At 39.7% G+C, this 27,984-nt stretch overlaps 2 protein-coding genes across 2 annotated transcripts; one reads left to right on the top strand and one right to left on the bottom strand.

Moving 5' to 3' along the window:
- Positions 1 to 2,918: 2,918 nt before the first annotated feature.
- Positions 2,919 to 3,908, bottom strand: LOC112088726. Its single transcript, XM_024159047.1, has one exon. It carries the CDS (start codon positions 3,906 to 3,908, stop codon positions 2,919 to 2,921), a length of 990 nt encoding a protein of 329 aa, XP_024014815.1.
- A 2,518-nt stretch (positions 3,909 to 6,426) lies between these two features.
- LOC112088710 lies at positions 6,427 to 9,198 on the top strand. The gene is made up of 4 exons (XM_024159046.1): positions 6,427 to 6,431; positions 6,603 to 7,643; positions 7,726 to 8,065; positions 8,140 to 9,198. Exons 1-4 carry the CDS (start codon positions 6,427 to 6,429, stop codon positions 9,196 to 9,198), a joined length of 2,445 nt encoding a protein of 814 aa, XP_024014814.1.
- Positions 9,199 to 27,984: the final 18,786 nt, after the last annotated feature.

Below are 27,984 nucleotides of genomic sequence, written 5' to 3'. Positions count from 1 at the left end.
CTTGTTAATATCAAGTGATCTATTGACCATTGGAGTACTCAAAGGAGTTGCTTTATCTATTTTAAAGAGTTTTAACACCTTTTTGGTGTAATTTGATTGATGCACAAATATCCCGTCTTGGAAATGCTCAATCTGGAGCCCTAGACAAAATTTTGTCTTTCCAAGATCTTTCATTTCAAACTCTTCTTTCATGTGAGTTCTTGCATCATCAATCTCCTTTTGAGTTCCGATCATGTTCAGGTCATCAACATATACAGCAATGATCACAAATCCTGACGAGGATTTCTTAATAAATACGCAAGGGCATATCGCATTGTTGATGTATCCTTTACTCAACAAATATTCACTTAAGCGATTATACCACATGCGTCCGGACTGTTTTAATCCGTAAAGTGATCGCTGTAATTTGACTGAACATATGTCTTTAGATGCTTCAGACATCTTTGATCCTTCTGGGATCTTTACTCCCTCTGGGATTTTCATGTATAATTCACTATCAAGTGATCTATATAGATATGCAGTCACAACATCCATAAGGTACATGTCTAGATTTTTAGATGCCGTTAGGCTCATTAAGTACCTGAATGTGATTGCATCCATGACCGGAGAATATGTATCTTCATAATCAATTCCCGGTCTTTGAGAAAAACCTTGTACCACAAGTCGGCTTTATATCGTGTGACCTCGTTTTTCTCATTTCTTTTTCTCACAAAGACCCATTTGCACCCGACTGGCATTACATCTTTAGGTGTAATGATTATAGGTCCAAAGACATTTCTTTTCTTCGTGGAGATTAATTCATTTCTCATGGCCATCTACCATTTCTTCCAGTCAGGTCTTTTCTGGCATTCTGACACGGACCTTGGGTCTGGATCATCGTTTTCATTTTCAATTTCTTTGGATACCGAAAAGGAGAATATTCCATTTGTATCATTTATCTCGTATCTAGCCCATAATGTCCCGCTTTGGGCGAAGTTAATGGAAATCTCATACTTTTCAGTATCATGTTCGTTTTCTAGACGAACTTCTTTAACTGGTTCTTCTGGAACCTCTTCACCAATGTTTTCAAGACATTTTTCTTTATTCGGTTCTTCTGTAACCTTGTCTCCCAATATCTTTTTCTTTCGAGGATTTTTATTCTTCGAGCCCATCGGCCTCCCGCGTTTTAGTTGAACCCGCGGTTCATTTGCTTTATTCCCATCAATAACTAGTTTCGGAACATTTATTTTTAATGGAGCATTAGCAGCGGGGATATATGATTTTGTCACTCTTCTCGTATCTGTGAGCGCATCAGGTAACTGGTTTGCCAACCTTTGCAAATGTATGATTTTCTGAACTTCCATTTCACGTTGATGGGTAGGGGGATCGAGATAAGCCAAGATTTGTGTACACCATGTGATATCCTTTGGTGATTCTCTTGATCCTCCCCCCAACGCTGGGAATTCATTTTCATTAAAGTGGCAATCGGCAAAACGTGCCGTAAACATATCTCCAGTTACCGGTTCAAGATATCTAATTATACTTGGTGACGTATAGCCGATATATATTCCCAATCTCCTTTGTGGCCCCATTTTTGTTCTTTGCGGCGGGGCTATTGGGACATAGACCGGACATCCAAATATATGGAGATGGGATACATTTGGCTCCTTGCCAGATGTTAACTGTATTGGGGAATATTCATTATATGCACTTGGCCTCATCTGGACCAATGCCCCATCATGAAATATAGCATGTCCCCATACAGTAATTGGGAGTTTTGTTCTCAATATTAACGGTCTTGCTATCAATTGCAACCGTTTTATTAAAGACTCAGCCATGCCATTTTGTGTATGAACATGTGGAACCGGATGTTCAATATCGATTCCTAATGACATACAATAGTCATTAAAGGCTGCTGAAGTGAATTCACCAGCTTTGTCAAGCCTGACTTTTTATGGCATAATCAGGGAATTGCGCTCTCAACCTGATTATTTGGGCAATGAGTCTTGCGAAAGCCATATTTCTTGTGGTCAATAAACACACATGTGACCATCTACTAGATGCGTCAATTAATACCATGAAATATCTAAATGGCCCGCACGGTGGGTGAATCGGCCCACATATATCACCATGTATTTTCTATAAGAATACAGGGGATTCATTCCCAACTTTGGCTGGTGAGAGCCTAGTTATGAGTTTTCTTTGAGAACATGCCTGACATGAACACTCCCGATTGAAAAATCTTCTAGTTTTTCAATGGGTGGCCACTCAAATTTTGCACAATTCTTTTCATCATGACTGATCCAGGATGGCCAAGTCTTTCATGCCATACTCTAAATGTACTAGTAAACCCCGGGTTTACTGTAACATAGGATTCAGTCATATTTATTTTTGTGCAATATAACCCAGAGGACATCATTGGTAATTCTTCCAATACATGTCTCCTCTCAGATGTAATGCAAAGATATTCAATGCCATTCTTATTTATACTTACTATATGATATCTATTTCCTGAGATATCTTTAAAACTTAGCAAGTTTCTACTAGATTTGGGGGAATATAATGCATCAGTTATTTCAAACTTTGTCCCTCTTGGCATTGAAAAATTAGCTCTTCCAGAGCCTATTATAATATTTGCATTACCAGATATGGTACTCACGCTTCTGGCGGAGTCTTTTATTTTGAGACAAGAGAAATACTTTTTATCTTTAAGTATAGTATGTGTCGTAGCACTGTTTGCTAGACATGTATCTCTATCCTGAATCTCAAACGATGACATGTTCTGAATCACAACATGCAAGAAAATGCATTAATAAACCAAAACCTGATTTTAGAAATTATTTTATATTAAGAAAAACCTTTTCTTGTTAACAAACGTATATTACATTTTTATTTAAAATTACATTAGTTTTTCTTGTCTTCTTCAAGAAGACTTTATATTACATCGATCTTAATCGCTTTGTTTCCGTTGATTCTTCAGGATCAACGAGAAAATCAGTGATATCAAGATGAGTATAATCACTTATGCCATCAAAGAAAGGTCCAGCTTCATCAGAGATAAAATTGGTTTCAAAATTCTTTCCTTTATCCTTTTCTTTGGCATCTTGTGATGCTCGGTACAGATCGGCTAAATGTATTGGCGTACGACATGTTTTTGCCCAATGATTTTTCATTCCGCATCTGTAACAAGCAGTTTCTTTTTGCTTTCCTGCTTCCCGACCAACATCGTTTTGTCTTCCGCGTCCACGACTTTGTCCGCGACCGCGGTTACGGCCTCGACCACGCCCGCGTCCACGTCCGGTTCTATTATTTTGACCGGATGACACAACATTCGCTTCTGGGAATGGCGATGATCCAGTTGGACGAGTTTGATAGTTTAACATCACGAGCTGATTATTTTGTTCAGCTACAAGGAGGACTTGCATCAACTCCGAGTAAGTGGTGTAACCTTTTGCCCGATATTGTTGTTGCAGGATTACATTTCCAGGATGAAATGTTTGGAAAGTTTTTTCGATCATGTCGAAATCACTTACCTCCTGTCCACATAACATCATCCTGGAAGTAATTCCGAACATAGCAGAATTATATTCACCAACAGTTTTGTAATTCTGAAACCGGAGGTTCAGCCACTCATGTTTGGCTTTTGGTAAGATCACATATTTTTGGTGATCAAATCTATCTTTAAGAGATTGCCAAAGATCTGCAGGATCTTCTTTCGTGATGTATTCCTCTTTTAAACTATTATCGATGTGGTGGAGCAAAAATATCATGGATTTCGCCTTTTTCTCATCTGATGTCGTTTCCGACTTATCGATGGTATCAAGAAGCCCGTTTTCTATTAGATGCATTTTTGCACCTACTGCCCATGACATGTAATTTTTTCCAGACACATCAAGGGCAGGGATTTCGAGCCTCGCCAAATTCGACATTATAACTGTATATATATAGTAAATTTAGCGAGATATTTAATTTAATTTTTTGTTTTTAAATGATAAAAACCTTTTGAGTAGGCATATATAATAAAAATATATATTTAAGTAATATAGAAGCAGAACCTTCTATATAATTGAGGAGGCAGAGCCTACCATAATTTTATGGAGGAGGTATAACCTTCTACTCCACAAATATAAAATCAAGGAGGAGGTTTAGTCTTCCACTCCATTAATATGATCCGAGGAGACATAATCTACCATATGATCATATGATTGTGGAAGCATAGCCTATCATAACGATCGGTTCGGGGAAGGCATAGCCTATCATCCCGTAAACTTGAAAATAAATTGAACATAAATTTAAATCAACAGTTCGGGGAAGGCAGAGCCTGTCATCTCGAAATAATTAATACATAAACTTGAAATAGATGGAATATAAACATAAATCTTACCTCTTTTGGTATAAGAACGGATCGAGAGACGCTCGTGCTGATAACGTGTTATAAATTTTCTTTTCTATATATTAACTTGATAAAATTATATGTATGTAGATAAATTGTATTACTCTTTGTTTTGGTAAGGGAAGAGACGAGGGGGAGAGGAAGCATAAGATTGATTTTTTATTACTCTTGTCCAACACACATACAGTAAAACCTCTATAAATTAATAATGTTGGGACTATAATATTTTATTAATTTATTGTGATATTAATTTATCTATAAATTAATAATTATTAATTTATAGACAAATTTGTTTTCCACATATAATTTTCTAAAAATTTCTTTGGAATAATGTTATATTTTAAAATTTTAACAAATTTTATAATATAAATGATGATTAACAATCATAACTATCACAATAAAATAGTTTTTAACACCATATTGGATTGTCTATGTAAAAATATACATGTTCATAATTTTAAAAACAAACTATGGTTACTATCAATATTATTGATGAAAATTGAAGATAACACTACAATATGTTTAAAAACATTTACAGGTAAGAAAATCAATTATCACATCAAAGAATCATCATAAATTTTGAATGTATATAATAAAACAGCAATAAGAGCTACTAATATAATAATTAGAGATATGGAACCAATGAGATTTCAACTTTAAGTAAAATCAAACACATTAGTTATATTTTAGAATATTATATCTACATATATTTGTATAAATTTATATAATTATTAATTTATGTTTTTGTTAGGACCATATATTTATATAAGGGTTTTAAAAAAGTTATTATCTTATTATCTTATCGAACTTGATATTTTTACATTGGCCCGACTTGGGACCAGCAAAATTTATTAATTCTTAGTGATTATTAATTTATCGAGTATTAATTTATAGAAGTTTTACTGTATTTATACAAGAGAGGAAAATGAGGTTGGTAAAATAAGTGGACAATACTAAATGTGGTAGGTAAAATAATCTTGCTATTTAACACATTAACGTGGATAATTAATATCCAACAGTTTAGTATTTGACTTTTCTGCGAATTATGGAAACTTATAAACAAAGGCTGAATTATTCGGAATATTAGTGCTTTCTCTCTTCTCTCTTCTAATAAAATCCTCCAAGTTCTCCACATGACAACTAATGACTTGGATGAATTCTTTTAGATGACGACTAAAGAGAGAAAGGATGGCTCACGTAGTATTTTATAGCCCCATACAACAACTATGCTAAATGTCAGTTGCAAATTAGGTTTCCTTTTCTAAGGCGTTTTCAATCATCTCCCAATGCTCTTTTATAGAAACAAATTGATTGAAGAAGAGAAATACATGAATAAGATAAGTTACAAAACAGTATTATAGAAATAATAACGCGAGATCTTTGTTTTGCTCTAGAAATTAGTGTCTTGCTTCTTTAGACCACTTTTGAACCACAATCCTTACTACTCTACTGTACAGTGACTCAACATTTCATTACTGTGTCAAGAATGAAGGCAAATGGAAGCATAAATTGGTAGAATGAATGCTCAGCTCAGGCACGGGAAGTTGGCTTTTTCAGGCTGGAACTTTCAGAAAATGTTAAATATATACTTAAACTTATACATGGTGCTTTAACATACTTCATCTATGTTAACATTTAAATTTCATCCTTAAACATTGTTTTAGTTTGAATTTCATCCTTAATCTTTGCTTGTTGTGCTAAAACCAATTTTTATCCTAACTCTGTTAATTATTCTGTCAGCCTTGGTCTATGTGGCATCCACGTAAGTGAGGAGATCATATTATTCTTTCTCAGTTTTAGAATACACAAACGACATCGGTTAACCCATCAAGTTATCGATTTTTATAAAACCCAATACGTAGTCGTGTAGTCTTTAAAAATTGATAAAAAGATATTACTTGGAAAATACTTAAACATCGATATAACCTTTTATATGCTCGTCTTCTTCGTCAAGCTAAAGTAACAGAGCGATCAAGTGTTTAAAAACCCTAAATATTGAGTTCAGTGTTTAAGTGGTATAAGCTTTTGGTTATCATCACTTACAGCTTGGAGACATGAGGTAAACTTTCAAATAGTGATTTTTTCTTTCTATTTTTGGCTTCGATCAGATCGGTTTAAGAGTTTACACAACGTAGATACGTTTTTTGTTCTAAGTCAATATCTCAGTTGACTTGGACAAGGCCTGTATATGATGTTCTATTCTTACTTTGTTCTAACTCTGTTGTTTTAGTGAGAACGAGGCTGTGTTTCAAGTTTATCACAATGGTAAATTTAAGATCTCCATTGACAACGGAACATCATATGTCGGAGGCGAAGTCCACACACTCATAAGCAACCCGGCATCACTGTTTGTTAATCTGATGGAATCATTGATCATTTCTTTGAGTGGACAAAGAATTTGGTACAAACTTCCGTTTGAAGAACTTGCGGATCTGAAGGTGCTCGAGGATGGGACTGCAAACTTTAAAAAAATGTGTGATGCTGTGTTTTGGACGAAAGCTGCAGATGTTTTCTTGGAACGTGAAGATTTTCTTGAAGGAGTTGATGCTGTTGTGGATCAAAACAAAGACAATGGTGCTGAAAACAGAGCTGCTTTGCATGATGAAATCCCTGCGGAAGAATCTGTGTCCGAGGAAGATTCTGAAGCCGGTGAAAACAATGGTGACGATGAGAGGGTTGATGAGGATGGTATAACTGAGGAAGAAGAGCAACAGCCTGATAATTCTGAGGATACTCCTCCGAATTCAGATGATGAGGATGGTGGTGTTCAAAGACGATTTCTGGCTTGCAAAAAAGGGAGTGGAGAACTTCAATTGGCTCAAGTGTTCGACAGTATTGCAGAGTTCAAGGAAGCAGTTGTCGATTATGTCCTCAAGGAAGGATACAACGTCAAGTACACAAAATGGGGATCAGAGCAGTCTCGGGTGAAGTGTGCACTTGGTGGAGATTGTCCATTCGTAATCTACTGTGCTTTTGAGAAACCAATTGAGAGGTACATGATTAAAACCTTTGTCAAGGAGCACACATGTATGAAAGATGGGCATAGCAAGGTAATAAAAGATGGTGTCATCGCTAAATTGTTCCTGAATGACATAAAAAAAAATCCGGATTACAGACCTTCGGATATGCAAGATGCATTTGAGGAGAAATACAACATTGCTGTCTCCAATGACCAATGTAGGAAAGCTAAGAGAAAAGCTTTAGACATTATTCAAGCTGAACACGATGAACAGTTTGCGAGACTTAAAGACTATAGACTCGCCTTGATTGAGTAAGTTTCTTATTCGTACCTGTACAGTGTTCGATTTCTAAGTGTCCCAATCTAACTTTTAAATTTGTTTTTTCTTATGCAGCTCCAACTCGAATTCAACCGTAGAGGTACGAACGGTGAAAAACGGTGAGGGCAAAGAGATATTTGATTGTTTCTACGTGTGCTTTGCCAATCTCCGAAAGACATGGCGTACTTACTGTCGTCCAATTATTGGATTAGACGGTTGCTTCCTGAAAAACAATGTAGAAGGCCAACTTCTTGCTGCTATCGGACGCGACGCAAATAACCAGTTTTTTCCTGTCGCTTGGGGTGTTGTGAAGAAGAAAAACACAGACAGCTGGCTCTGGTTTATAAAGCTGTTGAAGAATGATTTAAACCTACAAGATGGTTCTGGTTTCACTATTATCTCTGACAGACAGAAGGTTAGTAGCTTCACATTCGTCTTTGTCTTTTATAAACTCAGTTTTCTCTGTTTCTCACATTCTTTTTTTTAAAGGGTTTGATTAATGCTGTGGATCAAGAACTGCCTAAAGTGGAGCATCGGATGTGTGCACGCCACATCTATGGCAACCTGAGAAGAATCTATCCAGGCAAAGAGTTGCCTAAAGCTTTGTTTTGGGCTGTTGCGAAGAGCTACAATATTGGAGAGTATGACAAAGCAATCAAAGAGTTCAAGGAGTTTGATTTTGGTATTTATGAAGAAATGATGAAGAGGAATCCCCGTAACTGCAGTCGTGCTTTCTTCAGTTGCACATCAGTGTGTGAGGATGTCTCCAACAACTTCTCTGAGTCATACAACAACTCAATTAACAAGGCCAGATCGATGCCACTAGTAGAGATGTTAGAGACTATTAGAAGACAGGCTATGATCCGTATGGATGTAAGAAGGAAGAAAGCAATGAAGCATCAAGGGAAATACAGTCCCAAAGTGGCATCGACTATAAAAGCTGAAGAGAAGCAACGCATGTATTGCAGAGTTATCCCGAGTGGAAATGGTGAGTATGAGGTGAAGGAACATACCGTGAGTTATACTGTTGACATGGTTGCCAAAACTTGTGCTTGTAGGCGGTGGAATATGACTGGCATCCCTTGTCGTCATGTCCTTAGAGTGCTTCTGTATAGGAAGCTTGATCCCCAAGATTATGTTTCGAATTGGTACTTGACTTCAAAATGGAGAAACCAGTATAGTAATCCGATCCGGTCTGTGAATGGCATCGATCTGTGGAGGAAGTCTGGTGAGACAAAGATCCAACCACCACCAAGAGAAGAGTCCCATGGTCCTAATAAGAAGCAGAAGAGGATAAAAGGAAAGAATGAATCCCCAAAGAAAAAGAACAAGGGAAAAGAAGTTGTGGAAGAGGCTCCGGAGAAGATTGTGAAGCTTACTAGAGAAGGAAGAATCTCTCACTGTCGAGGTTGTGGTTCAGTCGGACATAACATCAGAAAATGTCCAACCACTGTGTATGTTCCAAAGCCGAAGGTGACACGCAAACCAGATGTCGTTGAGTGCGGTGATGGACCAAGTCAAACACAGCCATCACAAAATGGAGAGTGAAGGTGGTGTTTAAATTCTGTTTACAAACGTATTTTGAAACTTGTTTTGGTGCTTAACATGTTTTTTTTTCTCCGATGATTTTGCAGTGGGTTAAATGTTCATCAGGTGGCATTGAGTTCATGGAGAAGAGTGGTGGGGTTACGGAGTCTGTTTTCTTTGATTTTATGAAACTGTCGTGTTTTTCATTGATATTTCGAGATGGAGTTTGGTTTTTTATCCTGAGATCAGACTATTGCTTTTAAAAGCCCATGTTCATGGCTTCTGTGTTTGTTTTTTGGATTTTGAGACTCATGCTATTACTTCTTGTTTTCAAATCTCTGGTTCTCATAATGACATTGGTTGGTACTTTGTTCTACATTGTTTGTCATTGTCCCTGATTTTGGTTTTAGTTCTCGTTATGTGAATTCCGAGCTCTTGTTCCACGAAATTCTTGAAAGAGCGTTTAGACATGGTGGCTTGTAAAAGCAGAAACAAGAACAAGAGGAAACACAGCAATTGAATAATCATGTGAGATCAACTTGGTCAAAAAGATCAACCAAAAAACAGAGATCATGAGATCTTTCTCACTCTTTTTTGATTTTGTGTTTCTATTTCTGGGCGTGGAGAGTCTAAAACAGACTAGATTACTCTGGAATTTGATATTGACAATTTTAGAGATAATATTAATACGAGAGAGAGAGAGAGCTAGAGAGAGAGAGAGAGAGCTAGAGAGAGAGAGAGCTAGAGAGAGAGAGAGCTAGAGAGAGAGAGAGAGAGAGAAATTGGAATTGTGTAGATTTTTCCAGCTTAGACGTGTGAGGAGAACTTTGTCGTTGAAGGTAAAACTGAACCCAAACCATACATGACCGAAACAGAGGACATGCCAACACACACATACGACATGTACACCATACATGATACATGATATTGTTTGATATACGTTTGTCATTGTCCCTGATTTTGGTTTTAGTGTTCGTTATGTGAATTGAACAAAAATGACCACAAATTAAAATTGAACAAACTTGAAAAATGATGAAGGCTTGTATTCTCATCACCAAAATATAATCGAACCTGAAATAAGAAAATGCCAAACACTATACATGAAACGATGACCACTTCCACTAAACCAACTCAACACAACACAACATATAATCCTAATGGTAAATGAAAAACACGATTACAAGCATCACCAACCCACAAAACATCACATTTTTCATCGAACTAAGGCGTGCATTAAGATTCTCAATCTCATTTTTGCAGCAACTGACATCAGCTTTAAGCTCTGCAATCTCTTTTTCAAATCCAGTGGCTTTAACTTTCAATGCTTCAATTTCAGAAAGAAAGCTGTCTGCTACCGCCTCACAACTACTCTTCTTGCTTTGAACATCTTGAAACTCTTTCTCTAATCTCTTCACATCTATTTGCAGTTTTTCAACCTCTTCTACAATAGAAACATCTGTCCACTTGAACAAATGTTTGTTATCCTAACAACAGTACAAAAAATCGATTTATATGGGTCACTGCAATCAAAATAACGCACAAATTAATGAAAGGAGACTATAAAATACCTCCTTCGATCCATACGGACAACAGTAGAAGAGTCTCCCAGGATTTTGATATGTCTCTGAGGTTCTGATAATTGATCCTGCACCATATCGACATTTCTTCGGTATGCCTCTTCCTTGCTCAGTCTCCTGCCGCTTTAACGTTATTCCTTCACAAAATACAGTGTTAAAAGACAGGATTTCTTAGTCATCAGATATAAAAAATTGTCAATTCCTCAAAAATTTAAACACCCAAAACATAAAAGGAAAAATTGGAATGAACTTACCTGAACTGCTAGAGGAAGACATCAAGCTCTAACAAGAATTAAGAGATTTAAGAACTGGATTTTCAAATCCCTAATTCATCTCAGATTAATGTCGTCGAGGGGTTGAAGACAAAGATGAGACAAAACGGCGTTGTCTGGATTTTTTTTACAAAATCTTCGAAAACCAAATACGACATGTTACTTATGTGGCGGCCACGTAAGCGTCATCTGACGGAGAGTTAACAGAATTAGGATGAAAATTGGTTTTAGCACAACAAGCAAAGATTAAGGATGAAATTCAAACTAAAACAATGTTTAAGAATGAAATTCAAATATTAACATAGATGAAGTATGTTAAAGCACCATGTATAAGTTTAAGTATATATTTAACATTTTCTGAAAGTTCCAGCCTGAAAAAGCCAACTTCCCGCTCAGGCACCCATGCACTCGAATGCGTCTTTTTTGTACGTTGTAGCTAATACCCTGACCTATGAATGAAAACCAACAACGTAAAAAAATAAATGTTTGGAGGCCTGTTATAAGAGGCTTAAATATTTCTTGGATATATGGCGCAGCGTCAAGCTGGATAGACTCGAAGACCGTTGATTCACGAGGAATAGCCGTTCGACGAGTACTCGATGATCGTTGATTCCGAAGAATAGCCGTTCAAACGAGGGTTCTTGATGATCGTTGATTCGCGATGAATGCCGATAACAAGGAGGATGAACTGAAAGTTCTAAGGGTTTATTTTCATTAATCAAAGGCTACTTTACAAATAAGTCTCATGGCTCTTATATAAGAAAAGATATCGCAAAAACCCTAACCTTAACATGATTAAGCTAACGTAAAAACACTTAAAAAGCCCAACAGACATAAAGCCCAAGCAAAGACATAAACTAATATGATGAAAGTCCTTAAAGTCGTGATTGATGTGAAGATGCGCTGCCTCAGGTCCTTCCGGATAGGAAAAGATTCGTCCCTGAATCTGGATCGTCTTCAAGGATGAAAATGAGCTTCGAAATAGGAAAATGCACACAGACAATCTCGAAGTATAATGACGGGTGATAATTAAGCAATCAAGTGTTCACTCCCTTACGTGTGATCCAAATCAGTGCGCCTAGCTCCCAAAAAAAAAACCACCCTCCAATGAATAGATGTATTAGACGTTTGTGTACTATACACATCCCCTATTTTCAACTTAGCAGCTCCACACTTTAATCCATATAGTAACAAAACGGTTGTGAGGATCAACATCGGCACGATCGTGAACGCATGTCCAATAAATACAACAACCGCAATTGCCCACGGTGGCCATAAACACTATAACTCTTCGTCGCGATCGTATATAAGAATCATGAAAGAGTCAAAATGAGTCACAAACTACACTGGCACTCACATCGTGACATTCACTGTACGACAGCCATGCATACAAGAAAGCATTATAGCCCCTCACTATTGAAGGGAAAACAACCTTCTCCAACCGAAGACTTGTTGTGAGCTTCCCCTTGTCAAGTAAGACACATACCACAAAAACGTTGAAATGGAGTCACTAAACCACAATAAAAGGAGACCAAAAAGAGAACATGTTGAGCTTGCACAAGCAGCACGTTGCAAAGTTTTCTTAGAACCCCAACATAAAACACCACACCACTCATGAAAGACTCCCACATGGTTTGTTTTCCTCTGTCCGATAAATGAATTGCACAACCCTGCAAAAATAACCAGTGAGGACAAAGCTGCTGATCACAAATCTGGTCCAGCACGGCGAAGAACGCATTCTGTCCATTGTGCGTGACTTGATAAATAGCTACTCCTTTCCTTAGCCAAACAAGAAGAGATAGACGAGTGTATGATGTTAGTGGAGGAAAATAGTTTGTACCAAGTATTAATGTTTCCCCCACACCTTCAAAATCAGGGTGAAAGAAAGAGTGAAAGCACACCAACAGATTACTTGATTCCCAAGCAACATCAATCCAACAAATATCTGTCGTGGAAGTGTATTTGAAAGAAAGAGATGTCGCTGAATTCCCCATGTCCACAGTGTCAAAGGTCACCAAAGTGCCAAACAGATGAACCACATGCCCAGAAACAGTGATGAAGCGAAGAAAATTCTGTACTGCCACAAGCTCCACGTCAAACCAGTCCATTGAATGGCCAAAATGAGAGATTACACCACCACCATGGATAAGCAAACCCCAAACGATACAAAGGTTGTTGTTCTTTTTGTTGGAAGAAACACTTCCATAAAGGGAGATATCAAATACATGTTGGTGCCGTGAAATCGGGATTGCACGCACAGACCAATGGCTGGCGCAACGCTGTCTTGTTGCCACAATCATCTGTGAAACTTTTCCTTCCCCTGCGAATTGTAAAACAACTGTATCTCCCGCCAATTTTGTCGCGATACCATGCAGCAAAAGTAACGATATAGGAGGACAAATAGAGGTGCTAAAGAACACTAACTCCACACTTGTATGGTGAAAAGAAGGGTGAAAGTCAGATAACGTCAACACCAATTTGCATTAATCTACATTCCTTGAAAGATCCACAGAGCCTGGTTCTAAGTATGACTATGGCATGAAAGAGAATCATCATGGCTTTCAAGACAAGCAACAGAATAAGAAGACTTGAGCTCAATCGTATTTGAAGCCACTCCGTAAGATGCTTGTGTCTTATAGATCGACAAACATTATAATCGTCCACCATTGTCCATGCAAAAATAGCAAACCAATTGAATGATGGCGGTGGAGAAACATAAGTGACAAACCATTCGAAATCTTCACTCACACTGTGATAATCATGGTAGAAGTTAGACCGGGAAAGACACAGCAACCAATACCTGAAACCCGTGTTCTCAATCTCTCGCTGCAAGGCAACATTGAGCGGAACCAGTGGTATCCCTGGATCATGCACGAACATGAATCTCACGGTGGCACAAGTAAAGCTATGAAGGCTACTCTTCTCACTGTTTGTAACGTCTCCATCAAATTGAATTATTGACATGTCGTTAGAATTCCTAAAGGGTACGTCAAGATGCTTATGTGAATATAACAATTTAATTGTGTTATTTTCATCACAAGAATCATCTGCCAAATGAATTCCACCTGTTGTGCAAACTTTCTCCAGACAAATAAAATCATTTTTTCCAAAATCCTGATTCATAAGCTCTGTCTTTGAAGTGCCCACGTGGATGTATTTTTCCATTGGATTTGTTTCATAGCTCTTGTGAAAAACTTCCCTTGTGAACCCAAATTGACGAAGAACTACAAGAGGCATTCTGTACCCAATCACATCCATTGCAACTAAACCCATGTTGTGTTCTTCATAAGCCACACAAATTGAGTTTTCTTCAAAATAACTATCAAAAATTGCACCACCATGCACTTCATCGTAAAGATCTTCCTCACCAGAAAGAAAAAAATTCTGGTATCGACCGCGATCTGGCGGCTCGAAATTGATCTTCTGATGACGATGAACAAGAGAAATAAATTTAACTTGGTGTCGCTCATTCATGTGGCCGTAAGATGAGAGTCTTATTGGATCATCTTCTCCAAAAACCCAATTCGTGAACTCTGTTTTTGAATATCTCACGAGATGTTTTTCTCTTTTGAATTTGTCTTGTAGCTTGCTTCTCTTATCACTCCACATTGACAAAAAAAATTTAAGAGTGTTTGCACTTTCAATCACGTCAACTGCAAATATCCTCTCTCTTCTCCTTCATATGCATCGTTAGTTGAATTTACATCAACTCCGACATTGAGGATTGGCGCTGTAGATAATTCATATAATTCATCGCCATAAACATCATACACGGGCTCGCCGGTAAAGTCTTTAATTTGATCGTAAGAATCATCTGATTCATCTGCAAAGATAAACTGATAGATAAGCTTCTCTCCCCACACATCACCATAAAATTCTGGGAGGAATTGTTTTGGAATTGTTTTTGGGGAAAAGAAACAATAAATCAACGGTGACGTGGCAAGGGCGATTTTTTTTGGCGATTAGGGTTTGGTTTTCTCGAGTTTTTCTTCAGCCGCAAGCATGGCGGCGCCAGAGGATTCTCCGCCTCCGCCGTCGGTGAATAATTGTGTGGAGCTTCCGGCGATTAGTGATCAACAAGGTTTCATTGAAGGTGAAGGGAAAGTAGTGGATGCGACCACGGTTTCAGAGAATTCTTTATCGTCAACTCCGTTGGCTTCTCAGCCAGCATCAAAGCCGCTATACTCCTTTGTCGTTCAGACTAAGTCTGGTTTGCTTAAGCATGATTTTGTCGATTACCACGATTGATGGATCTCCTTTGGTGGAAATTCCAGATGATATTATCGAGGGTTCACTTCCTCTATGGGATGAGATCTTAGTCGGGAAATTTCTTTCTCGAGCCCCACATGTTGCAAAAGTACATGTGATCGTTAATAAGATCTGGCCGGTTGGAAATTCGAACACAAAGGTTGAAATCTTTGTAGTGGATGAATCCACAATGAAGTTCAAGATTCGCGACGAAGCTGTCCGCAACAGAGTCATTCGGCGAGGTATGTGGAATATTGCTAATGTACCTATGGTGGTGTCGAAATGGTCTCCGGTGGTAGAAGAAGCCCAGCCTGCTATTCAAGTAATGCCGATGTGGGTAACTCTCAAAAATGTGCCGCATAAGCTGTTTCATGAAAAAGGATTGGGTTTTCTTGCAAGCGCAGTAGGGAAGCCAACAAGACTTCACCTGGACACGATCGTATGTAAGAGCTTTGATGAGGCAAAAGTTTTTGTGGAGGCTGATCTTACCAAGGATTTACTAACAGAATACTGGTTCACGTCAGAGAAAGGAATTGATTCCTTTGTAGAGTTTGAATATCTGTGGCTGCCTCCGAGATGTTCACATTGTAACAAATGGGGTCATCTTGTTGATGGTTGTATGTTGCTAGGGGGAAAAACAGTGTCAACAAAGAGTAATGTGGAAGGTGCGAAGCAATCGTCCCCTTCTCGCAAAGATAAGGGCGGTGTCACACTTCTCGTCAAGGCTTCTTCTGTCTCTGTAGCAGATAGTATTGACATCACTGGAGAAATTTCTACAAAAGAGCCTCCACACAAGCCGGCTGCAATAAAACGGGGTGGTGGGGAAGTAGAGGATCAAGCTGTTCTTGCTGATAGAGAGGAAGGCGAGTGGTGTTCGCCTAAAAAGATTAGTAAAAGCGGCGAGAAATCTGGTGAGGCAGAGGGTAATTTTAAGATTTCTCCTTCGAGGTTTAGTGCTCTTATCGATTCGGAAGAGCAAGGTGATGAGATTGCGGTAGTGGAAGCTACTGACCTTGATCGCGAGCAGGTGGATGCGGCCTCTAGTGTATTGGTTGGGGATGATGCTATTCATACTAAACACAGTATGAAACAGAAACACAAGGAGAAGCAAGAGGGTCCCAGAACTAGACCTCCTCTACCTCGAGCTTCAAAAACAGCACAAAAACCTTTGGTTGACTCAGTTGCTTCTAGTGCTAGAGATTCAAAATCTAGTGCTTCAAGTAGAAGAGGATCAAAGGCACAAAACTAATCTGTGTCGGGTTTCGTATGGAATGTTCGCGGCTTAAACAAATCATCTAAGCATTCCATTATTAAAAGCTGGATTCAGCAGCATGATTTTCAGCTTGGAGGGTTTTTGGAGACTAGAGTGCAGGAGGGTAAAGCAATGAGGATTGCAGCATCTGTAGTTCGAGATTGGTCGGTAATTTTAAACTACGAATATAATCGTCTTGGCCGCATCTTGGTGGTTTGGAGTCCCAAGGTGAGGGTCACGATATTTTTTAAAAGTGGTCAGATGATCACAGTTTCAGTGAAGCTGGAGGAAAGAGAAGAAGAGTTCTTTTGCTCTTTCATTTACGCTTCAAATTTTATGGAGGAAAGACGCGAGCTGTGGAGCGATATCAAGGATCACCACAGCTCCCCAATAATTTGATCGAAATCATGGATTTGCCTGGGGGGGGGTTACAATGAGATACTTGATATGGAGGAGCATTCAGATTACGATCAATCTCCGTTTTTTACAATGGGTATGAGGGATTTTCAAGGAGTGGTTCGTGACTGTCGTTTGGAGGATTTACCCTATCATGCCCCTGTTTTTACGTGGTGTAACAAGAGGGATGAGGGCATGATTTCGAAAAAACTCGATAGAGTTTTAAAGAATTCAGGATGGTCTCAAGCTTTTCCACAGTCTTATAGCGTCTTTGAGGCAGGGGGATGCTCTGATCATCTGCAATGTCGAGTTCATTTAGATGTGGAGCAACCTGGGGGCAAACGTCCATTCAAGTTTGTCAATGCGCTGGTGGATTTTGAGGAATTTAAACCTATGGTGGAGGGTTTCTGGGGTAATACCCAACCTATATTCTGTTCGACATCCTCAATGTTGTGCTTCACAAAAAAATTAAAAGCTCTCAAACCTTTGATTCGATCCTTGGCAAGAACACGAATGGGGAACCTGACGAAAAAGACAAAGGAGGCGTTTAAAACTCTTTGTGAGAAACAGGAGGCAAATGCTTTTAGTCCTTCGACACAGCTTCTGGAGGAGGAAAATATTGCTTATCAAAGATGGGATTTCATTTCGAGGTTGGAGGAATTTTTTTTAAAACAGCGATATAAGAGTCATTGGCTGAAGGTGGGTGATGGAAATAACAAAATCTTTCATAAAGGAGTGACTGCGCGTGAGTCAGTAAATTCTATTCGAGAGATTAAACGACGTGATGGACTTCTGGTATCGACAAATGAGGAGATTAAGGCTGAAGCGGAGGATTTCTTTAGAGAGTTTTTGCAGCATGTTCCCGCTGACTTTGAGGGAACTTAGCAGGATGTTTTGGAGGATCTCTTGCGATTTAAATGCTCGGATGATGATAGGAATTTTTTGGTGAGTACAGTTACTGAAGAAGAGATCACTAAGGTTCTATTTGCTCTGCCAAGTAACAAATCCCCGGGACCTGATGGTTTCAATGCTGAGTTCTATAGGGCTGTATGGTCTGTTGTTGGTAAGGAATTTGTCATCGCAGTACAATCATTCTTTCAGAAGGGATTTTTACCTAAGGGTGTCAACACCACTATCTTAGCTTTAATCCCGAAGAAAACTTCTGCAGTAGAGATGAAAGACTATCGCCCCATTTCTTGCTGCAATGTCATCTACAAAGTCATCTAAAAAATCATAGCAAATAGACTCAAGTGTATTCTTCCTAAGTTCATTGCTATGAATCAGTCAGCTTTTATCCAGGATCGGCTTCTTATTGAGAATCTCCTCTTAGCCACTGAACTAGTAAAGGATTATCACAAGGATTCTATCTCTGCTCGCTGTGCCATCAAGATCGATATCTCGACAGCTTTCGACTCGGTGCAATGGTCTTTCATCCTCAATGCGCTTAGGGCTATGAACTTTCCTGAGATTTTTATTCATTGGATTTCTCTCTGATAAGTAAGAGTTTTCAAGGCTCTTTGTAGAGGTTATCAATCCCCTGTCTTGTAGTACAAGGGGTTTATCAATCCAGATGTGGTGTTAGACACTAAACTATGTGATCAAGTTCTCGATTCAAGCAAACAAGAGTGGTTTTGATTATCTAAAGACAACTACAAACTTAAACAGGATTAAAGACTAATGAAATGATTAAACAAGAACTAAACAATGACAAATGATGAGAATGTATGAATGATGATGAGAAAGGTATTAGACATGATAGTGGATTAGGGTGCCTTCAGTGATAAACTAATGAGCTAATGAATCATATGATCAAGCAAACCATTCAACATAAACATCTTTAATTAAGTTAATCCTCTCATGAAGGTATTAACTCCTATGCCAAAACAGTTTCTAACCCAATCATCATCAGTGAAACATGAGTTAACAAGCATTAAGAATCAGTTTAATCTGTCATTTAAGCATATAAACAATCATTCCCATGATGAATAACACTTAAACCTCTAACAACCTTGGTTCAGGCATTTCATCAAACACTTTTGGTGCATGAAATGCCAGAATCTAGACCACATATGATTTGTATGGATCTAGCATAGAGAACAGGTTGTAGAGAATGGAATATGCATGATCTAACCCCTAAGCTCACTAATCTACCACTTAAGCACCCTAATCTACATATCTAAGGCCTTAATATGGAGAGTACTCACTAATCATGATCAACACACTAGATCCTTTGCAAGATGTGTTGTTAATCATGATTAGAAGTGTATAGATGAAGAGATAGATGATAGATTTAGAAGAAAGCAGCTTTAAACACAAAGATCTCTTAAACTCTCTTGATTAAACACTCAATAATCGATATTTCTCTTCTTAGTGGAGTCTTTTTCACAAAAGAGGCAAGAGACAAAGGGAATAAAGCTTGGTATTTTCACAAAAAACCCTAAAAAGTATTTATATCTCTCTAAAAACGAACCGGGTCAGCCCAGAACAAACCGGGTCCTGACCCGACTTTAATGGATAAAGTGGGAATCCTGCGGATTGGTCCAGTGTCTCCCAGGTAGCATGCCCAAGTCGCAGTAGATGAAGAACTTGTCTTGTGAGACTTAAATCGCTTTGTCTTAGCCGCACGCCCAAGTAGGAGTGTTTTGCGAGTCTTGCTGCGGCTTAATCTTCTTCTTCTTCAACTCGCAGGACCAAGGCGGTTTCTGGGGAATGTACAAACCGTGCGGGTTGGTCTCCATTACACTCAGGTCGCAGGCTCAAGTCGGAGTAGATTGCGAGTGATCGTGCGGCTTGGTTCCAGGCGCGGCCAACTCGCATGCCTAAGTCGCACGATTGTGGACTTAGCAGTTTTCTTGCTCGGGAGCCTCAGACCTCATCCATTGATAACTTACCCTCACTTCTCAACTTGCAGCATCAATTTCCAGGCATTCGTCTTCAGGCCTGCGAGTTAACCAAGTCGCAAGGCTTTCTCGCAGCATTCAGAGCAGCTTGGAGCACTTCACATTCCGGAGAGTGTAACTTCTACGATACTTGTCCGAATTGAGTAATTCAGGTTGCAGAAGACAGAGGACTCATTTATCTCCAACTTTTGTGAATGAAGTTTCGGTGTTTGGGAAGTGGAAGGCTTCCTGGAGGGCACATCTTTGCAGTGCATTTACACGAACAGAGAGAGGCGTCTAGACATGTGTACATTCCGGAGACCGTATCTTCCTTCTCATAGCTCCGAATTGAATGATCTTGGACGTTATGGAAAGAAGACTCAAATATCCCTGATTCTCATGAAGGCCCCGGAAACTGAATCGGCCTGGAAGTACACCGTACTTCGCATTTTTCAGAGCTCATCGGCTTGGTCCAAAACAGCAGCGAGACAGGGATTTCTTCCGACGAGCTTAACTCTCTGCTCACGCGTCCGAATTCCATTATTACACTTGCTATGGAACCGTGATCCAATCTTCTCCAACCTTGATGAAGCATCCGACAACTGAATCGGACCGGAAGGTTCCCCGGACAGGCGATTTCGGAAACGTGTCTGCACCCGGAGATTTTGGCCGATACAATTCACTCGCGGTACGTGTTTTGGCCGATAGAGTCTACCCGCGGTACATGAAAATGGCCGATAAAAACCTTCCTGGTACGCGAGAATGGCCGATAACCTCCAAAGACCCAGTTTCACCATTTTTCAAGCCTTGATCACCATTCCACTTCCTGGATTCATCTTTTTAGCTCCAAATAGCTCCAAATATACCTGATAAACACTCAAAACATGCAAAGACTCATTGGGACCTAATGCATCTCCTAAGTTCTAAAAAAAAACCTAAGGACCTAAAATGCATAAAATAAAACATGATTTGGAATGAAATATGCAACCTAAATGATGCAAATTATGAACATATCAACTCCCCCACACTTGTCCTTTGCTTGTCCTCAAGCAAAAAGAACAAATGAGAGAGAGAGGTTGAATGCATTGGGAGTTCATATTTCCTTTTTGAGAGAAGTGATCACAATGAGAATTCAAGTTCATGCTCAGTTATGCAATGCAAAGCCATACTCAGATATATATCAACTCAACAAGGAATCTCCACAAGTTCTTCTCTCTCTCAACTCTTTCACATTCATTAAGCTTTTTACCAAGTGGATCAAATGATGCATTGTTTAAACAAACATAGTTTGGCTAGGGTGAGGTTATGAGACTAAAATGATCTCATCAATGCCTGAGTGGGTTCAATGCAGCAAAATGATCTCTCTATGAATGACCAAACTTTGGCAGAATGCTAAAGGTAAAAGGCAACCTATGCATACAAGGGCAAAGAATCATCCCACCCCACACTCTACTCAAAGTTTCCTCACTTGCTTACTTTTCACACTCATTCTTCTCTCACTAGGGGACTCTCTTTTCCTTTTCATACACAAGTCTTGGAGTTCAAACTTTCCATAGCTCTTTTTCACTTTCTTTTGTAACCTCTAACCTCTTTTTTTTTTTCTTTCTTTTTAAAACATTTGAGCTCTTTGGCTTCTTTTCTTTTCACTTAGAGGCTAGACTCTTTCTTTTCAAAACACTAGAGCTCACTTTCTTTGACTCAAAACTCCAAGACTGATTTCTTTTCTTTTTCTATCCCCTAGTTCTCACCATTCTCCTTTTATTTCCACTCATCTCTCCTTTTTCCACTCACCAACATGTATTCCCCCACACTTAGTTCTTGCCAAATCTCTCACCTCCTTGATGTTGGAACTTAGCACTCAATGAGACTTGCCCTTGTCGCCCTAAACCTAACACTTTCTGCTAAGTTTGGTCCAAGGTGGCCTCTCAATCACACAAAAACAATTGGCTTGAAAGAAGGATGGGTTCAGGGTGAGGAAAACTGATCTATTATGCAGATTCAGCTATTTGAGCTAAGGAAGAGGATGGTAAAAACAGGATTCTAGCTCAAATATGTATATTGGTATCCACAAGCTTATTCAAACAATGCATCACAAGATATTTTCAAGTCAAGTTCAAGGTTCCCACTTAATTAGAGTTGAGTTCAATTCAAAATTGCTTCTCAGATTCAGATCATTTCAGACTTTGCAAGCACATAAAAAGATTCACAAGCATATTCAGTTCAAGTTCTCAAAGTGATGTACTCTCTAGAAAACCTATCATTACTCCCTGCAAGATGCAACCTACATGAACATGCAATCTAGACTCAATCCTAAAAATGAGAATGCAACTACATGATCAATTTTTTTTGGTTTTTATATGCATTTAGATGAGACTACATGAATATGCAACTAGAATGTGACTCAAGACTCAAAGTGTAAAATAAGAACAGAGAAAACATGATTAGTAAAAGATGAAACTCCTCCCCCACACTTAAATAACACAGTCTCTTGTGTTATAAAAGCATGAGAAAGGAGTTAAAACAAAGTAAACAAGTAAAATGCAAAAGAAAATGAAAATCTACATGCTATTTACAAGGTTTTGAGTGTTACCTAAAAGCTGTGGAAGTCAGACCCCAATGAGTAAGAGGGGTTTGAAGTGTGACCGGATGGTGTCTCCCAAGAATGATGGCTTGCCTCATCAGACCCGTCGTCAAGATCCACCCAAGTGGTTCCATATGTGACCAGGGCTGTGCAGTTCATGGAACTCTCTCCAACTTCCTCTCTGTTCCTTGGTGAAACCGGTGCTGGAGACCCACCTTTCCAAGGGTTTTCAAGCTTCTTGATCCTCTTCTTCATCTCCTTGATGCACTTGGCCATCTTGTGGATGGTTTTGTCTTGGTACTTGCACCATTGTTGGAGAATACCAATCTTTTGTTGAGCTCTGAACCCTGAAGTGCCTGGCTCCTCCCAGTTCTAATCATCAAAGTGATATCTGTTTCCACCAAAACGTTTTTTTGAGGTGGAGGCAGATCAGCATCTTGAGCACCAGCAGCACTTGTGGTAGCATCTTCAGCGGTTGCTTTCTTTCCTTTGGAGGCTTCTTCTCTGCAAGCTTGCTTGTATGTGAGGATTGGTGGATCAGTTTGGACATTGTACAGCTCTTCCTTCAGCAAGAAGAAGTGAATGTTCCTTTTAACTTGGACTGTGGTGATGGAGGGATTGGGCAGGAGAACTTGGGCTGGCTCACTGATGAGAGTCTTGAAGTTGTATACTACCTTGGTACCCACTCTTCCTTGGAGGAAGCCAATCTTACACAAATGTGCTTCATTAATCAGATCAAACTTTGCCTTGTTCTCCTTGAATCTGTACCCCTTGGCTTTCAAGATCTTTGTTACCACCCATCCATGGGCCAGCTTTGCATCTTGCTTTGTAGAACCCCACATGCACTTTTTGTAGAACATTAAGGACCTTGCTAATTGAGAGGCAAGGCAAAGTGGGTATTCATAACCTTCATAGGGTTCCCCATCTTCATGAGTTGGCATCAGCGGTTTCAGCCCCACACCAAGAAGCATCAGATCTCCTTTGTGAACTCTTCCAACATCAATCTTGAAGTAGAAGCTGTGAGAGAGAATCTTGTGTACATATCTCAGAACTGGATTCCTTATCCAAGAGGACTTAGCTGTTCCAGCTGTGTACTTCCCAGAAGCAATTGATCTCCATAGAAGTTGGACCTCATCTTTTCTGAGATTGACCTGGTTGGAGAGAAGTTCATTTCTAGGTGCTGAAAACCCAAAAATCTCATTCAATTCTCTGAATGACACTGAATAGTCCTTCCCTTTCACAGTAAACTCCACATGTCCAAGCCCATCTCCTTGAATAATTCTTGAATTCCTTGGGTAGTAAATGAAAGCTTCAAAGGAAGCCAAGAATTCTTGAGACTCCTGTTCATAAGCGATCTCTCTCATCTCCAAAAGTGACTCAACACCCATGTTCCCAAGCAAAGTCTTGACATCTTCATAGATGCCAATCTTCTTCAGAAAGTCCAAATCAGGGAATCTCCCTTGCTGGATCTCTATCTGTTGAAACTTAGCGAGATAATCAAGTGTTTCTGGTTCAGTTTTCTTGAACCTCTTTGATCCCTCTTCAATGGTGCCTTGGGAACCACCAACTGAGCTGCTTGAGTCACTTTCAGTCTGTTCACTCTCAGATACCACAGCCAACTGTTTCCCTTTCTTCTTGGAACCAGAAGCAACCACCAAAGCTTTTCCTTCATGCCTTGTCCTTTTTGGCGCTGGATCACACTTCCCTTGCTTTGTGGTATTCTTTGCACCTTGACCTTTTTCTCTTGGCTGTGAAGACCCTGAGACCAAACCCTTGCCCTTGGATGCAGTGCCCTTCTTCTTTGCCAGAGAGTTGGTTCTTTCAGTCATCTGCCAAGAGATTCTCAAAAACAATGTTAGTACAAGAACAAGCTTCATAAAATTCTCCAAAATTTTGAAAAAAATTTGTTGCAAGAATCAATTTTAAAACCACATGAACAGGTTTCTCAAGCCAAGCATCAATCCAATAAGTTCATAGCAATGCAAAAACAAGAGTGCAAGAAACTAATTCATTTCTTTTTTTAAAAAATCGATTTTTCTCATGAATTTCTTGCAACAATTTTCTAAACTCAAGAACAAGGAATTACCAACAAAGTGCTCTGTTTTCCAAAACTATCTAGCACCCTAGCATTTATAAAAATAATCCCAAGATCTAAAACAACCTATTAAAATCGATTCCACACCTTGAAGTTCAAAAATCACCATTGAAGAACATGGAAAAAGGTGAATTTTAACAGAGTGAAATACCTTGGGATTAAGATGCAACGAGTTCGAAATGCAATCACAATGATGTTAACAACTCAAAAACGAGTTCAGAGCACTTTGAATCAACAAATTTGGTGGAGAAATGAGAGAGATATAATGAAAACAATGGAGAGAAATGAGATAAAGAGTTGCAAACTCGGGTTTATGGTGGGGAAGAGAGAGTGTGGGACAGGGTCAAGCCTTTGGACTGGTGGTCAATAGATCTATTTTGACCAGTCAAGGCTTTGACCCGTCCTTTTCTCGTTGACCGGCTTCCTTTCTCTCTTTTGTGCGACTGGGAACCGTCGGGATCGAGCCGCATGACCGTCTTGGTGTAGAACCGGAAATGTTTTTGTGCTACCTGGGATCTTCTGTGCCTACCTAGCACAACTAAGGCGGAGTGATTTGCGACCATGTGTGCGACTTGGTCTTCATACTTCCCTGGTAGCACGACCAAGGCGCAGGTTTTTGGACTTGGACATTTTAGCCTTTCTTCTTTCTTGCTGTGACCTGGAACCCTTGCTTCCCAGCTAGCACGACTAAGGCCCACACTCTTAACACTTAGGCGTCTCAGCATCCTCTTCATTTTGTGCGGCCTGGTCTTGTGTTTTCCAGGTAGCACGCCCGACCCGGAGTGAATTGCGAGTGGACGTGCGGGTTAAACTCCTTTGTTCCCAGGTAGCACGCCCATCTCGCAGGGTTTGTGACTTAAAACACTTCGGCCATTCCTCTCATGCTGCGGCTTGGCCTTCATACTTTCCTGGTAGCATGACTATCTCGCAGGTTTTATGACTTAGACAACTCAGGCTTTCTTTGTTTGGTGCGGCCTAGTCTTCATGCTTCCAGGTAGCACGACCATCTCGGAGTAAAATGCGGATTATCGTGCGGCTTAGCTTCCATTCGTCCCAGTTAGCAGCTCCAGGTCGCAGCTTTTGTGACTTGAACTCCTCGGCCTCTCTTCCAATGCTGCGACCTAACCTCCACGTTTCCCAGCCAGCACACCTAAGCCGGAGTAAATTGCGAGCATATGTGCGACCTAACTCTTTTGGTTCCCAGATGGCATGACTAGGTCGCAGGTTTGGACTTAAGATATCTCGGCCATTCCTCTTTTGCTGCGACCTAGTTTCTCTTTTCCCAGTCAGCACACCTAACTCGCAGCTTTTGTAACTTAGATACCTTGGCCGTTCTCCTAATGCTGCGACCTGGGCTCCTTGTTCCTAGCCAGCACGCCTAACCCGGAGTGATTTGCGAGTCTTCATGCGGCCTGGACTCCTCTCTTCATTGATAGTAGGAATTTTTCAATCCTTGATCAATTCCTCAACTACTCATGTCATTGTAGCACTTGAGGTATCAATCCAAATGGAGAGATTCTAGACACTAGAACTATGAGGATCAATTCTTAATCCAAGTCTAATAAGCAGATGAGTTGGTAACCAAGATTATCTAAAAGCATATAACAAAACAAGCAAGAACAAACAGTAATTAAGAATTAAACAAGCAAGAGAAACTAAACAAACACTCAAATTCAAATAAAAAGAAAGCTAAACCTCTAGATGTGATCATTGATTAGGGTGCTTTAAATGTGAATTCATGATGCTAAGCAAACAATGCAACACTTGCAAATCTTTAGTCTAGACTTCCAATTCAGATTAATTCATTCTCATGACATAAATCCCTTTGTTAATTACCAATTCAAGACTAATTCCCATTAGTGAATAAGCAATTAACAAGCATAAGGTTCCAAGTCTAACATGACCAGACAGCCTCTTTGTGCATCAAAATAAGAGCTAAGAAAGACTGAATCTTATACAGAAAGATAAAGCAAGCATCACATGATCTCAAATTCCAATTAACTTAGAACTCTAATCTAGATTAATCCTCTCATGAAGGCACTAACCTCTACACTAATCCATTTTCAAACCAAATCATCATTTGTGAAATATGAATCAATGAGCATTAAGAAACAGTTCTAATATGCCATTCATGCATTTAACAATCATTCCCATGACATTAATGCATAAACCCTTAGTTAGCTTTCATTCAGGCATTTCATCAAACACTTTTGGTGCATGAAAAACCCAGATTCTAGACCCAAGTGATGTGCAAGGATCTAGCATTAGGATCAGCTAACTAAGGAAAGGAGAAGAGAATCTAAGCTTAAACAATCATTAATCTACATCTAAGCACCCTAATCTACACACCTAGAAGCTTAAAATATGACTACTCACTAATCATGAAGAACACATCTAATCTTTTGCAAGAGATGATGTTAATCATGATTAGAAGCAGAAATGAGATGATGAGATGATGAGAAACAGACTTAGATTGATTAAATCCTTGAGATCTCTCTTAATCAAAAACGTTTTTACACTAAAAAGGAAAGAAAACTAGAGAGAAACTAAGAGAGAAGATGATCTCCCTTGGGTTTTTTCTCCCAAAAAACTATATATACCTAGTGCTAATGGACCGGGTCAGCCCAGGACAAACTGGGTACTGACCCGGCTCAGTTGGGTCAAGTGGAAATCCTGCGGGTCAGTCCAGTATGTCCCAGGTCGCACACCTAAGTCGCAGTAGATGAAGACTTGTCTTGTGAAGCCTGAATCGCCTTGTCTTAGCCGCACGCCTAAGTAGGAGTGTTTTGCGAGTGTTGCTGCGGCTTGGTCTCCTTCCTCTCCAACTCGCAGGGCTAAGGCGGTTTCTGGGGAATGTACAAACTGTGCGGGTTGGTCTCTATTGCACCTAGGTCGCAGGCTCAAGTCGGAGTGATTTGCGAGTGTTGCTGCGGCTTGGTCTCCTTCCTCTCCAACTCGCAGCATCCAGAGCAGCTTAGAACACTTCGCATTCCGGAGAGTGTAACTCCTATGAGACTTGTCCGAATTGAATGATTTCGGTTGCAGAAGACAGAGGACTCATTTATCTCCAACTTTGGTGAAGAAAGCTTCGGTGCTTGGGAAGTGTAAGGCTTCCTGGAGGGCACATCTTTGCAGTGCATGTACACGACCAGAGAGAGGCGTCTAGACATGTGTCCATTCCGGAGGCCGTATCTTCCTGCTCATAGATCCGAATTGAATGCTCTTGGACGTTCTGGAAAGAAGACTCAAATGTCTCTGATTCTCATGAAGGACCCGGAAACTAAATCGGCCTGGAAGTGCACCGTCCTTCGCATCCTTTAGAACTGATCTGCTCGGTCCGGAATACCTGCGAGACTGGGGTTCCTTCCGACAAGCTTATCTCTCTGCTCACGCGTCCGAATTCCACGATTCTACTTGCTAAGAGACCGTGATGCAATGCTCTCCAAATTCTATGAAGCACCCACCGTCTGAATCGGACCGGAAGGCTCCCCGGACAGGCGATCATTC

Source organism: Eutrema salsugineum, unplaced genomic scaffold, assembly GCF_000478725.1.
Source record: "Eutrema salsugineum unplaced genomic scaffold, Eutsalg1_0 scaffold_8, whole genome shotgun sequence".
Classification (NCBI taxonomy): Eukaryota; Viridiplantae; Streptophyta; class Magnoliopsida; order Brassicales; family Brassicaceae; genus Eutrema; species Eutrema salsugineum.
Note: the sequence above shows the minus strand (reverse complement) of the source record. Positions and strands in the feature narration are given on the sequence as shown.